This window comes from Limulus polyphemus, unplaced genomic scaffold (assembly GCF_000517525.1).
Source record: "Limulus polyphemus unplaced genomic scaffold, Limulus_polyphemus-2.1.2 Scaffold49, whole genome shotgun sequence".
Lineage (NCBI taxonomy): Eukaryota > Metazoa > Arthropoda > Merostomata > Xiphosura > Limulidae > Limulus > Limulus polyphemus.
In genome coordinates, this window is record NW_013665659.1 from 936965 (window position 1) to 951779 (window position 14815).

Below are 14815 nucleotides of genomic sequence, written 5' to 3' on the forward strand. Positions count from 1 at the left end.
TAGCTGTCACACAACTTACCTAGCTTTGGTAGTAGTCATCACGTAGCCATTTCTCTAAGGAAAGTTCACTATAACACAGCCTAGTTTGATAATAGCTGTCACACAACCTACCTAGCTTTGGTAGTAGTCATCACGTAGCCATTTCTCTACGGAAAGTTCAGCCTAGTTTAGTAGTAGCTGTCACACAGCTTACCTAGCTTTGATAGAAGTAACCACTTCTCCACGTCCTAAGTTCTCTTTGATTACAATGGGTCCATAGACAGGTTGGTCCCACACTGGAGGGTTGCTGTCTCTATTTACAACTTCTATTGTCAACTCAACTGTAGCATGATGCTGTGGTTTTCCTTTATCTAAAGCAATAGCTTGTAAGTTGTAATGTTTTCGCTAAAGGGAATGAAAAGGAGAAAAGTGGTTATAATAATTCAAATCGTTCTATATAAGATATCTATAGATTTTATAATAAAATTCCAAGTTCTTGCATTGAAGAAAATTCTATTCTGGTTCTGTATTCATAAATAAGCTTTCTCTTTATGTTTCACGGAAAATGTCATTCAACTGGATTTATTATAAAGACACACACACATATATATATATATATAAACAAATGATAGATACAAATTATATAGGTACTGTATATGTGTTAATTATAACGAAATGAACCTGGTGCAACCAAAATTGTGAAATGCACAAGTAAATAGCGTTTTATGTTATTAAAATATCATGATGTGTGAAAAACTAAACAACATAACAGGTGATGTAATTTACGAGGTAAGAATAAGATCATATAATCTCAATAATTAATGTTTTCATTTTAAGCCCATGTTAGGATTTTCTAAGCCGCATAAAAATAAAATTGATGTAAAGTCTGATATTTATACAAGTAGTAAACAGGATTCCAAACTAGAGTTGATGAATAATCCTAAAATATTGATTAATTTGTTCACATTATAACACTGGCGTTACGACTCTAATCATCAATGAAATAAGATATTAGTTTTTGGAAGAAGGGAAATGACAAAATGGGTTAAGATAGTTTTTGAAAACATTTATACCCATTTACAACAATAAAGTTCCATATAAACTGATGCTGCAAACTAAATGCGAATAACTAAGGTATTTATTGAGTAAATTAGTGACATTAATTGCTCATTACTAAGTATAATACGCCATTGTTAGCGACATTTATTTCAGTTCAAAGTTTAACTTACAAAGAAAGAGAAGAGTGAAGTGTGCCGTGATTTAGTGCCGGTTGAAAAAGTTACTTGCATTTCGAACGTAATTTCACGTTATTCTGCTGTATTACCGGTATTAAAATAACGTATTCGGACTGATCGTCACAGCTCAACATATGTTCTGTGTAATTCTTGAATAATAAAGAATAAATTAATTTATTTTTCTATGTAGCTGTAATTGTAGTAAAGAATATGCACGTTGTAGAAACTTTGTTGGTTACATTATTGAAATGTTTAGAGAAGTATTCGAAACACAGCAATAATTATTAACTTTGAAAATATTATTGGACAAAAATTACGGAAAACATACGTAAATATAGCTTGAGAAAGATCGGAATATATAGTTACTTCGACATTCTCTGGAAGGCACTTGAATGATTAACATGAATGACGTTTTTTTTCCTGTCTGTAAAACTCTTAAACCCAAACGTATTTCACAGGAACGATATTTTACCCTAAACGTTATTACATCACTACATTTTGTTAATTGCTTTAAAACTTTCTATGAAATGCTACATGTTCACTAAACTACAAAACTTATACTCACTTATGTAATTAAAAACCATAAGAGGGAATTTTACAAGTTTTCACGTATCATGTGCATTATACCAGTTTTGTTATTCTTGGCAATAGTTTGATATTAAACTAAACAAACAACAGAATAAAAATGTAAGAGAAGATCCAATAGGCCTCGTGATAATGACATTTAATTCTCTACTAGAGAATTCAAAGTAACACCTACTTTATACCTGAAATTTACAAAGCTTAACTGGATTTATCTGATGTTAATAGGGTTCATATTAACCGAATTTATACATTATCAAAGTAAACTGTTTCACTATATTTAACCAGTATCACATGTAGAATATTTTACTATATTTATTCAGTGTCAAGGTAAAATGTATCACTAAGGATAAATCCAGTGAAGCGCTTTACTAGTGGCATTGGACAAATCCAGTGAAACGCTTTACTAGTGGCACTGAATAAATCTAGTGAAACTGGTGGTACTGGATAAATAGTACCACCAGTTTCACTAGATTTATCCGATACCACCAGCAAAATGTTTCATTGGATTTGTCTAGTACTTGCCATCCAGTAAAACACAACTGGAAATCTCCTGATTTATTAGTTTTCCTGTTCAGAGAAATAATATACATTAATGATAACTATAGCATTCTCCTAAAAAAGGCTCCCGGTAGCTCAGCGATAAGCCTGCAGTCTTGTAGCACTAAAAATTTGGTATCGATAAGCATGGTGAGCATAGCACAGACAGCCCATTGTATAGCTTTGTGTTTAACTACAAACAAACAAATCACTAAAACGATTATTGTTTTCCGAAATACCATTACAACCTTATATCAGATTATAATATTAATCGTCTCCCCCAACACTCAATTTTTTCATAACTTCGTTTTCTCCCAAATACCTCTGTTTCTCCGTTTATTGTAATTTTCTATATAACTTTTGTAATTACTTTAACTTTTTTTATTGAATTGGTCTTTTTTTGCAGTTGAACGATTTTATTTACTGCTTTAAATAACTTAATTAACCTAGACTTAAATAGAACATCCGTAAATACAGTCTACTTTATAATGAAATGGTTCAAAATGTCATACGTCTAGTGCTTTCTGAAGTATGACCCAGCCAGATTCAGGGTTAATTTTGAAGTAGCTAAAGTCCGACGGGTCATAAGGGGCTGACAAGTTGTACACTACAGCTCCATTGTCGTCAGCATCTTCATCCGAAGCTGACACTCTGAGAATGTTAGTCCCAACTGGCGTATCCTGCTTCACATGCTCTTTATACTCTTGTCGATCAAAAAGTGGCGGGTTGTCATTGATGTCTGTGATCTCTACCTTAAAAGAACACGCTCCCTCAAGAGGGGGGCTTCCTCTATCCGTAGCCTTTACTGTCACACTTACAAACCGCCCATCTTCTCCTTCTCTGTCAAATACCTAAGAATGTTCAGAAGACGAAACACTATTTGACTTTCTGTTTTTATACTTGCTGTATTATGAAATAGAATAGAACACCACATGTAAACGTTCATTGTGAGAGAAAAAATGCATTTGTAGGTTGTAACGTATTTTTAATTCAATAAATACTCTTGATTATCATCAAAAACGAAATTAGAAACATATGTCTCAATATTAAGCAAACAATTATGTCTAAGTGTACATGATCAACCTGATTTTAAATAGAGGTGCTTATGCTAACAAATCAGTGTTTTGCTAATTAGACCTAACATAACTTGCTACTGTTAGACCTACATTCAAGTCAAAAGCTATAATCTAGAATGCATTTAGTACTTTTCTGTATCAACTAGTGAACCCAACCTTATATCCCGTAAACTTACCCAAGCTAGATTTTTAAAATTAAGGACCACACAATACAACTAAAAAACTAACAGTCCCCACATGGGCAGATATCACCAAGTTAAGGAGAAAGCCATGTAAATTTCACAGATGTTTCTTATCATGTGTGATTCCGTAACAAATTGTAATAAACTGAGTCTTGTTAAACAATATTTTTTTTACTCGTTTTCTAGCAGATTAGTCTTAGAATGAGACACTTGGATAGCTTCATTATATATGAATAGAAATGTCAGTCTTTACAAGGTTACTCTTCTGGGCAGTTATTTTTATTATAATAAAAATGGGTACGACGGTTGGCCCTGTCATAGAGCTCTGGATTTAGGAAATGTCAAGACGGGTTCAAATCCTTGTAACACCACAAAACATTCTCCGCACTTTAGGCTGAGGGTGAGACAGTTAATCCATTAGCGTGGATGATGGGTGATAGGGTACTACTGACTGGCTGCCTTCCTTTTGGTCAGTAATTCAAAATTAGGGACGGCGGCAAACAGCCTCAGTAGCTTTGCCACAAATATAAGATACAAATATGGGAAGGACTTTGTCTTCAGAAGATTAATCTCCCGAGCGTTCTTTTTTATGGTGATAAGTGTTTACAATGATACTTCTCTAGACAGGCATCTTTAAAAGGTTACTTTTCAAGACTATCTTCCATATAATGATAAAAAACGCTAGGGTTTACAAGGATACTCCTCCAGACAATCATTTTTACTACCATAAGGACGTCTATCCTCAATAGGTTGGTTTCTTTGAAGTTTTTTTTTTTTTTTAGTTATTTCTGTCTGGAAATTATTGTGATAATGTTATGACCTGTGACTCTAAATTGTTGTATTTCTAGAGAGTCTTGTTGTGAGGATGAACATATATGCTCTTAAGCGTGTGAGGATAAGGTTATCCATCCTTAAATACTTATAAAGTTGTTTTGAGGCTAAGAATATGTTTTTGTATGAGTTGTAATGCTAGAGAGTCTTGTTTTGAAAATAATAATATCTCTTTATAAGGTTATGCTTGTAGAGAGTTCTGTTATGAGGATAATAATATGTCTTTATAAAGTTAAACTCCTAGAGATTCTTATTATGAAGACAATAATATGTCTTTATAAAGTTATACTCCAATAGAATATTGTTATGCAGATTACAATATGTTTTTAGAAGGTTATATTCCTAGGAAACCTTATTATGAAGATAACAATATGTCTTTATAAGGTTATACTCCAATTGAATATTGTTATGCAGATTATAATATGTTTTTATAAGGTTATATTCCTAAGAAATCTTATAATGAAGATAACAATATGTCTTTACAAGGTTAAGCTCTTAGAGAGTCTTGTTGTGAAGATAATAATATGGCTTTACTATATTATACTCTTCAAAAGTCTTATTATGAAGATAATGATATGTCTTTACAAGGTTAAGCTCCTAGAGAGTCTTGTTCTTGTTATGAATATAATAATATGTCTTTATAAGGTTATACTTCTAGAGTCTTGTTGTGAATATAATAATATGTCTTTATAAGGTTATGCTCCTAGAGAGTTTTGTTATGAGGACAGTGATATGTTTTTATAATGTTACATTCTTACAGTTTTGATATGAGGATAATAATATGTCTTTACGAGGTTATACTCATACAGAGTCTTGTTATACAGACAATGATATGTTTTTATAAGGTTATACTCTTAGACAGTCTTGCTATGAGGATAACAATATGTTCATACAATGTTGTACTTTAGAGTTTTATTGTGAGGACAATAATATGAGTTAATGACAATTTTTATAAATTTTCAACTGAAGATAAAGTTCACTGGATTTTAGTTTTTAAAATTTGAACATTATTATCATAATACAAAATAAGTACGCATAAGTAAATAATTAATTCTATAGCACTGTTTTATAAAAAAAAACAGCAGTATTAATTGTTTTCTTCGATAAGGCTATGCTTTATTTAAGAAACATTTTTATCATGAAAATACACTAATGTTGGGTGTAAATAATCTTGGATAGTACGAAGAAGAAGGCTAACCTTGTTAGCTGTTAGAACGCCAGAGATTTCATCCACAACAAACTTGGCTCCTTTCTGGTTAGGTTGTTTGACTATGCTGTAGCTGATCAATCCATTATGGCCTTTGTCTTTGTCCGTAGCTTTAACCTTTAAATAGAACCAAAACAACGTCAATGTTACGCTATAAAAAGGATAATATTGTTACAAAAAAGCATGTTCAGTGTCAGCCAAAAAAATTATGTGAAAACTTTAGTATAGAGAAGCCAACGAGACGTAAATTAAACCGACGTTGTTGTGTTTACCAATGCATCGTAAAATTATCACTCATCCATACAGACATGTTTCATAGAATTATTAATATAAAAATAATTCGTTGCTCGATCGATTAATTTATTAAACCGTCCACCGTATTATCCTACTTGTTAATATTTTAATCATGAACTTCAGCATCATTCAGTGTGTACTTAGTTTCACACTTGAAATGTTTTCATTCTACGAACAACTTTCTTCTTAACGTAGACTCATTCCTTGCAATATTATCTTTACCCTCCTCTAAGTTTATTTCAATAATATTCTAATAATCGACATTATATATTTCCATTAATCTAGGCAAACCTTTTTTATAGTTTTTGACCAACCACCAAGTAATTTCTCTGACAACAAAATAAAACACGGGATTTCTCCAAGTTTTCGAATGACATAGTAGTGGTGCTTTTAGGGTTAACCATTTAGTCATTAATCAAGTCATATTATAGATTTTAGTTATAATTAATTATTTCTTTTTTATGATCTATATGTTCTTCGCTGGTTATTATATTGCAATAACTTTATTCGTTATTAGATGTATGCTCCATAGTAATATAATACTCTTTGTCAGTCACTCATTTATAATGCCTTTACTCAATAATAGAGAAACACACTTATAATATATTTACCCAATAATAGGCTTTCACACGGCTATAATCTTTCTTACTCAACAATAGGTATTATATTACAATGCAGTTACTCACTTTACTTACACATTCCTAGCTACTCTTTTACAATCTATTATAATTTCTTTACTGATCACAAGATTATCTGTTATAATTTCATTACTAATTACGTTTCTAATTACTGAACCTAAATTATTATTTTTTACTCAAGACAAGTGCCTTGCAATTGGTATGTTTACTCTCCCTATACTATTGTGTTCTCTCTCTGCTAGGGACTTTAGTATAGTATTTCTACAAACCTTTATGTATCCTATCGCTATAGCAAGATATACCATAGTGATGAGTGAGGTATGTTAATGATCTTGTACCTTTGGGTAGTGTTTTAATGAAAACAGTGGTGTTATATTACAAGAATCTCGAAAGCTAGGAATTCTAAGCTTTGAATATTTTTATCACTTCACTGATAAATTGATGAATTATTATGATATATTAGTACAAAATCTGAAAAAAATAAGTAATTTTCAAATATCTTTTTTCAACCCACAATGAAGTACTTACAGTAAGCATTATATTACATATTTAAATATACAGGTCGCTAAGCCTTTCCTTGGTATATAGCCACTGTTACATGTCTCATGCCTTTAAATATTACATAGTTTAGTCCAGTTAATAGCTTACATGATAATGTTTCTCTGAATTATTACTAATTAAAAAATATTATAGGTGCATACTGTAATAACGGTAGTGCCACTAGGCGCTCCTTCTTCCACTGTAGGTGAGTAGGTGTCACAATCCTCAAACTCAGGCTTGTTGTCATTTACGTCAGTAATAAACACTACAACTAAAGCTGTACTTGTATGTGGTGTTAATCTGCCATCCTTGCAACAGGAACCATCATCAGTAGCAGTAACGTTCAATTCATACTTATCCTTATCTAACTTGATCTTTCCATTAATCAATCGAATTACGCCTATCAGTTTGAAAGAAAGAATAAAGTGATTCAAAAACTTCATAAAGACGTTAAAATTATACACTGGAAACAGCAGTTATAACCGATAAAGGTCTTCTTTAATAAAAGATTGATATCTTGTACTTGAGTATTTGTTTGATATTTTCAACTGTTTGATGGGAAGGTATCTGTGTTGATAAATCAGTTACAGATACATAGGTGAATTTTAAATGTTTACAAAATTATAATTTTATCAAAATTTATTAATCAATTACAATAAACTGCATGTATTAAAATTTTGAATCAATAATTGTGTTATAATGAAAACATTAAAATCAAATTATATAAAGTTTCCATACACCTGCTTTAAACAAAATTATTGGTAATACAAACTCTATACGCACCAAAAAAGTTTAGGTGATGTTTCTTTGATTGAGTCCGAAAACTGTTCTAACATTAGTTTGTGGCTAAATGGCTATCCAATAAACACCAAATATACGTATAGATAAAATTCAATAAAATAATATAACTATGTTGATTTTTAGACAACGTTTATGAAATAAATTACCCGTCCTTTCTTCGATTTGGAACATGCCCGAGACGGTCCCTCCTCCTACATATCCAAAATGTATATTATCGCCATCCTTATCACTGGCTACTACTGTAGTCACTAGGGTATTAGGTCCTGCATTTTCGTCAACATTAGGTGTGTAGACGTCCTGACTAAATTTTGGAAATTCATCGTTTTTGTTTTCCGTATAAATTCGGACTGTAGCTGTTCCGGTCAGCTGAGGGTCTCCGCGGTCAGTGGCCTCAACAGTTAACACGTATGTGTTGTTTATATCGGCATCCAATCTTTTATTTGAATAGATGATTCCTCTATCGTCAATTGTGAAGTCTTTACTCTGGACAATGTATGTTATTTCAGCGTTTTTACCTGAATCTAAGTCTGATGCAGAAACTGGAAATTCAGAGGAAAAAAAAGAGCTGAATTTTTTTTAAATAACTTTAAGCATAATATATATATAAAACTATGCCTATTGTAAAGCTAAATCTGAAAGCAAAGTATTATTAAATAAGTTATGATAAGGTAACTCAACAGTTTTTAGCTACTTGGTAAACAAAAAAAAATATATATATACCTCCTTTGAGAAAATATCAAACATGAACGCGGAATAAGGCACAGTATAATTTTAACTTTTTGTCAGTTTCAGAATGTAACTGAATAATATATTAGCTTTAACGTTACTGAAAGTAAAATGCTTTTGCAGATATTACATAACGTAACATTTTTACTGCGATAAATATGTATTGTATCAGAGCGAGATACAAATTTGTTTGTTCGTTTTAAGTAGTTTAATTTCTGTCTCAGGCAAATGTAAATATCCTCTTGAAATATTTCCAGTTTTCTACAAAAATGACCCTTAATTATGTTCTTGCCAGTAAAATTGTAGCATAAAACTTTTTAAAAATAAGAATTAATAATTAGCCCAACCATAATCGTTGAAGGTTCAATTTATAAAATGAATGACTTTCAAAATAATATAATTTTAGGCTAACCTTTCCGTAAGTCAAACCCAATGCTACATATTTATGCATAACTCAAAGTACAATCAAATTTGATCTGCATTCTGATTCGACAATTCCAATGAGTCGTTCAGCTTCTAATACATCTCAAGTTCATCACTGTCTCCTAACTCCTATGACAATAAACTACCCTGTGAAATTTAAGAAGACACGTGCAACCATGATTTTTCTGTAATTTTGAAGAATAATATTACATTTATATTACGTAATTAAAAAAACCAACTTAAAGCTAACTGTTTACTTTGTTACAAATGTTCTTCAGTATATCTTTATTGAGTGTAAGTATGCATTTGTTATTTTCATTTACACTTCCAATGGTCTTCCCGAATATATTATAGTGAATTTCATCTGTTAAATTGCCTTTTCTATTCACCATGTAAATTATCAGACTCTTAACCTTCTAAAAATGTAATAACGTTACAGTTGTTTCATAAGGCAGAACAGCGCCATATTACAGATCATTACCATTACATGTAGTTTTAAGTGCTTATCAGGAATGGAAGAAAAGGTGTCATTTACCTACACAATAGCAGTATTTTGTGGAATAATAACACTTATTTCGAGAGTGTGCATTTTGTAGTGTTGAACATGTGAGAAAAATAATCTAGTAGAGAACCTGATGTATTAATATATCCTCGTAACTACCTCTAATGATCAAATTACTGCCGTAGCAACACAGTATGTTAGGCAAGTTTTAGAAATGTTTACAAATTGATTCTTCAAAACTTAATCAAATCGTTTAATTTGTTTGTCTCTAAAGCGCACTTTCAAAAAATATGTTTTCTCAATGTTTTCAGTTCCCCTAAATCTGTTTGTGTTTTCAAGAACTGCCCTTTCAACAAATTAAAAAACAAACAAACTAAAGCGAAGGTTTTTGACAAGTTGAAAATATCTTAGTATCAGCTTCTGGCAATATTCTGAAATCACGAATAGGAAGTTTAGATTGATTTGTTTTTTGTGGTGAATTCAAATCAAACTAAAAACAATATGAGCATTGCATGAAATTCATCAAAGTTTTTGCTCTATTACTAATTATTTCTCATGCACAGTCTAATGTTTTTGTTATAAAGAAACAAACTGCTAATTTAAACAATTTTTCTACTAGATAGAAGGATTCATGTTACGTGGAGAAGAAAGACCTGGTTGATAAAGAAAACCATTTCTTATCTGAAGTAAGTCATTATATGATTCCACTTTGATTAGAACGTGTTTGTTAAGATGTCGACATATTCAGACTTACCTCGTAAAATAGACGTTCCGTATGGAACATCTTCGTCTACATTATGAGCCTGGTAATCAGGAAGTTCAAAACGAGGAGAATTGTCGTTTACATCATTCACTGTAATTGTTAACTATAATCAGAGAACAAAAAACAAATTATTATTACCTAAATGTTATACTAATTGCTCATATTTTAATGTAACATTAAAATAAATTTATAATTCATATTCCAAGTTAGGTCTATTACATATCTAAATTGTATTATATTTATTCGTACACTTACACGATATTATACCAAGATGGTATAACGGTTGGTCAATTCTCTTTATAAAGTTATAGATTTTACAAAATAATTTATTTTTTATTTCATTTTAATATTTTAGGTTAGATTCCTTTTGCAAATAAATCATGATACAAAACAACAAAAAGTTTTCACACCCAAATTGTTAAGTCCGTTACAATGATTCAAAAACTCCATTCGCTGACTAATTTGGTAATGCAGTCAACCTTAACTGCATTAAGATATTCGTAACGTCATGCGGTTGTCAGACTTTCAATATTTCTTTATAGCATCGTACAAATATTCAAATATTATGACATGTGACATTCTTCAAACTTACAGTATTCTTTAAAAAATCTTAACACTCAAAATGCTTATGACAAATGTCCAGTAAGCTACGCGTATATTAGTTATTCATCTTACAATATATAGTCTTTTAAAGGATATATTATAATATTTTCCCTAATAGGTTTGATTCTCAGTGAATATGTTTTTATCATAAACAATACAAAATGTATAATTACTTCCCTTCATTGACAATGAACATATATTTAATTTCTTTAATCACATTAATTATTAATAATACATAACTTTACGGATGTACAGATTATTATTTTTTAAATATCAGTTAGTTTTATTAGTTGTTGTTTTTCTGTTTTTTCTCTGATATTTTTTTATAGAAATTAAAGTTCCAGAAGTACGTGCTATGTTCAATTTCTTGTATTTGTGATTTTTATCCCCTAAGCTTCCTGTTCTCATATTTCTATCATTTAATCGATAGACGTAATATATAATATTAAGAAAACAAATTTAGTGACATTGCAGAAACAAAAGAATTCCGCAAAGTGAAGTAGGGAAAATATTTGAAAATGTTAAATTCAAAAGCGACAAATCCACGAAATGAATTAATTAATATTTTGGTTAGTATTTCTATGCAACAAAACTAGTAAGTACTGGATAAATTATCAATAAATGTACGTTACAACAGACGGGTAAATACTATTGTTGTACGACGTATACCTTTCGAAATAATTTTAAAAATTGATTGGACTGAACCTTAAGCCTAACTGCACATTATACGATTCCTCAGTCTCTTCTCTTTTTTTATATAGTGGAACATAAAGTATGCTTTTAGTAAAAGACTCATCTCTATAGAAAAACAAAATTTATTCTCACGTCGACAGACGTTGAGAAGCCTCCTGAGTCTTCTGTTGCTGTTACTACCAAAGAATAAGTCTTGGGTTGTCGAAGATCTTCGTAGTCAAGATCCTTGGCTAATTTGACAATCCCAACAGATGGGTCTATGTTGAAAGTTCCAGCTCCTGACCCTATGGCACGTAAAGTATAGCGAATCTGTCGATCTGCGAACGACTTAGCCTTGACTTCAATAATGCTGCAAGATAATACAATACTGTAGCATTTAAAATTGTGTAAGAACGATTTCACCTATGTTAGAATTAATAACTAGTAGAACAGAGTGAGATATGGTTGAGTTCAAGTATGTGTTAGAATTAGAAACTAATAGAACAGAATAAGATCTGGTCGAGGTCATCTATGTGTTAGAATTAGTAACTGATTGAACAGAATAAGATCTGGTTGAGTTCAGTAAAAACACAAGCACTAGTTTGGACAACAGCTGCTGCCATCATGATAAATGCCACTCAGCAGAAGTCAAGAACCTAGTGATGGTAGCAGATGTTGCCATTCAGTAGAAGTAATCACCTTGACCATAAGATATGGTTGAGTTCACCTATGTGTTAGAATTAGTAAATAGTTGAACAGAATAAGATATGGTTGAGTTCACCTATGTGTTAGAATTAGTAAATAGTTGAACAGAATAAGATATGGTTGAGTTCACCTATGTGTTAGAATTAGTAAATAGTTGAACAGAATAAGATATGGTTGAGTTCACCTATGTGTTCGAATTAGTAAGTAGTTGAACAGAATAAGATCTGGTTGAATTCACCTACATTAGAATTAGTAACTAGATGAACAGAATAAGACTTAATAAATAGATCTATTGAGTTCAATTATGTATTGAGATGTTTATAACATTTTTTTTTAATTCCTGTATAAACAAAAGGTGGATTAGGGTAATTAAAACAGAAATTTTGTGTTAAATGGTATTTCATAATGCAAGTTTTTTATTTAAATATATATATATAGCTTTGAGTACACTCCTAAAGAGAAATATATCCGTGGAGGATCTTTCCACAGTTTTCAGAATGCAATTTCTATGTAGAATAAGCTAGCATTAAACACTGGAACTTTTGAAACGATATGTAAACCCTAATTAGCATTACAAATATTATCTTCATTTCTCACTCGGAATCTTTCTTTTGGCTCTCTGGAATACTCGTCTTGTATTTTTCCATGTAGAATTGTGGAGCCCTTTTTCCTCCCATAATGGACAGTCTCATCTCAGGTGTAGATTGGTAGTTATATTGACCGAGTTTCCCGTTGCGATCTTCTGCCTTAACATATAAGACATATTCTTTGTCCAACATGAATGGCTCTTTTCCTCTGGTTCTCACCTCTCCAGATCGTTCATCCACTTCAAACCGACCTCCAGCTAAGAGATGTTTGTAAGAAAAAAATATAAGATTCCCTTTCTTGTTAAATATATAAACTGGTAAACTTTTACCACAAATAGAACTGTTTGATAAAAGCATATTTTGTCTGCGTCTTCAGCGTATAAGATATCATTTTATCATGCTATCATTTTATTATCACGAAGCAACACTTTAAGTATCGACATTATCATCATCTACTTTATCACAATCTACATTATCACCATCTACTTTATCACAATCTACATTATCACCATCTACTTTATCACAATCCACATTATCACCATCTACTTTATCACAATCTACATTATCACCATCTACTTTATCACAATCCACATTATCACCATCTACTTTATCACAATCTACATTATCACCATCTACTTTAATGAAAAAGAATGTCTTCAGTAAAAACTAGTTTATAATGAAACAATTTGCACCAACAATAATTTATTCTAAATAATATATCCACTAAAGTTTGGAATACAATGTGAACGTGATGGAAACTTCTGTTATTTTCTGTATAGCCAAATTAATTGACCTCAATAACACGAAGAACGTCGAATGGATATAAATCATGGGTTTAGCAAGTGAGACATATTTACATCGTTTGTAAATAGGCAAATAAGAGTGATTCTTTAATGTTACATTTATCCAATACTCAGTTTTTACTTACTTTTTCCAAAAAATAACAACAAAAAGAGACACTTTCTCAGGTTTCAACTTGTTTCATGCTTCTCTTGTTATCAAAAATGATAAAGTAATGTAAGCACAACACCAACAGCACAATAATATGACTCAACAGACTTGAAATATTTATTCCTTGCCCGTTACTTCTTTCAAAGCTTTTAACCTTAATTCCCTTTGAAAGCAATTCTATTATAGAGGTGTTTTTGAACTTTTTCACTATTGCAGATTTTACATATGTATCTGTGTTATAAACAAAGAACACTTTGATGTGAGCATGTACATCCAAAATTGTATAGTGATTTCATAAAACAATCTTAAATATTGATTTTGCAGTTAAGAGAGAAATAGGAAGTAATCCATTCAAAATAAAATATATTATTTGAAATATCTTACTTGAGAATACGGTAAAAATCTAAAAATTCAGATTAATATCCGGTTCACGAAAATACTTTATAAAATAATCGTTCATAATGTTTAACATTATGCAGTTGTAAATGTATAATAATATATTTTACATAATTCAGATCGTAACTGAAGTGTCTTACTTCTGTCTCGGACCAACACATAATGAATATTGTGATCCGTGTCTGGATCTCTAGCCTGAAGTTTAAAGACTGGTGTGCCAGGTACAGCATTAAGTTGGACAACTGTTTGCATTGGTAATGGACGATTGATGAAATAAGGTAGTTCGTCATTGACATCTTGGATGTGAATAATAATACGTTGCCTTCCACTTTCTAGAAGATCATAAAAATTTTATCGAACATGAATAACACATATATTCCGTTTTTAAGGAATGCAGCTAGGTGTTTGATTATTGGATGAAACGTCTATTGAGATTAGGTTATTCTTAAAACTACAGAGTAGATTTTATCCTATTTTATCCTTTTGTTGCCCACATTTATACGAAAAGGAATTCACGTAAACAATATTATTAGAGATAATCATGCATTTCACAAGCAGCTTTACACTACTCTAACAATTAAA

General features: G+C 31.0%; 1 protein-coding gene across 1 annotated transcript in view; it reads right to left on the reverse strand.

The window, feature by feature from the left end:
• Positions 1-14815, reverse strand: part of LOC106462906 (neural-cadherin-like) — a 62105-nt gene that overhangs the window by 23443 nt on the left and 23847 nt on the right. The window contains exons 2-10 of the mRNA XM_022390592.1: positions 14374-14565; positions 12897-13143; positions 11748-11964; positions 10311-10422; positions 8052-8444; positions 7266-7504; positions 5624-5749; positions 2849-3187; positions 194-384 (exon numbers count right to left, since the gene is read on the reverse strand). Of these exons, the coding sequence (XP_022246300.1) occupies positions 194-384; positions 2849-3187; positions 5624-5749; positions 7266-7504; positions 8052-8444; positions 10311-10422; positions 11748-11964; positions 12897-13143; positions 14374-14565 (2056 nt within the window). The remainder of the gene's footprint in view (positions 1-193; positions 385-2848; positions 3188-5623; positions 5750-7265; positions 7505-8051; positions 8445-10310; positions 10423-11747; positions 11965-12896; positions 13144-14373; positions 14566-14815) is intronic.